This window comes from Aplysia californica, unplaced genomic scaffold, assembly GCF_000002075.1.
Source record: "Aplysia californica isolate F4 #8 unplaced genomic scaffold, AplCal3.0 scaffold00433, whole genome shotgun sequence".
NCBI classification, from domain to species: Eukaryota; Metazoa; Mollusca; class Gastropoda; order Aplysiida; family Aplysiidae; genus Aplysia; species Aplysia californica.
This window is the reverse complement of record NW_004797703.1, coordinates 386,665-387,594: the sequence shown is the minus strand read 5'-3', so window position 1 is coordinate 387,594 and position 930 is coordinate 386,665. Positions and strand designations below refer to the sequence as shown.

The 930-nt window shown below is 40.0% G+C and overlaps 1 protein-coding gene across 1 annotated transcript in view; it reads right to left on the bottom strand.

The window, feature by feature from the left end:
• LOC101855125 overlaps positions 1–476 on the bottom strand; it is a gene marked incomplete in the record, with an annotated part of 24,206 nt that extends 23,730 nt beyond the window's left edge. The window contains 1 exon segment of the mRNA XM_005104745.3: positions 325–476. Coding sequence (XP_005104802.3) covers positions 325–465 — 141 coding nt within the window.
• Between the last annotated feature and the right edge of the window lie 454 nt (positions 477–930).

The following is a 930-nucleotide window of genomic DNA, read 5'->3' as shown; positions in this document are numbered from 1 at the left end:
GGGGGGGGGGTCACTTTTGTCGGAGGCAAAATGAGTGAGAAAATGGCCACCAGACAGAATTTGGTTTCTTCCAAAGCCTTGAGTGTCCTTGAAAACTGCAATTTTTTCCATCTCCGATTAACATCTTTCAGTAAAACTTCACACAAAAAGTGTTTCAATGGTATAAAAGGAGTTACACCAAAAAGAAATCGATTTTAAAAATTGGCCAAGGAATGGAAACGTAATAATAAATAATAATATTATAATGGCTTCTTCAGTTTCATTATTTTGACGAGCAACTGATTTCACCACGATGCAGCACGTATATAATCCAACTTCACAAACCTGCACAGTGGCTTTCTTGGTGACACTGTCAGGGACGGGAGGGAACGGGATATACTCAGTCTTGTGGAAGGTGGAGTCGCTTCTGCTGGCCATCCGCAGTTTGTAGTCGTTGTGTCGGGTTCTGAACTCCACGCCATTCATCACAACGAGAATCTCGCCCATACCAACTGTCACACGAGATGAGATGAGATGAGATGAGATGAGATGAGATGAGATGAGATGAGATGAGATGAAATAAAATTAAGGCGAAACCGGTAAGCAAACAGGAGACCATCTGCTACAAGCCTGCTCAATGCTCTGATTTTTTTGGAGGAAATATTTGCCCTACCTCAGGCAGAGAGAGAGACAGAACTATTGGGGCCGAGGGGATCTTGGGCAAAGAGCAGCCGTAGCACTATAGACTCGGATGTCCATTTTTTAAGAGATGAACACGAATACGATAAGATAAGATAAGATAATATGATAAGCTCATTGTCCATGTGGGGAATTTTTCGTGGCTTTAAAGGGAGTGTAAAAACACGACATGTAAGTATACATTGATTTTAAATTGTATTTATTTTCAGCAATTTCAATATGAAAAGAAAACAGTTATAATAATAATAATAA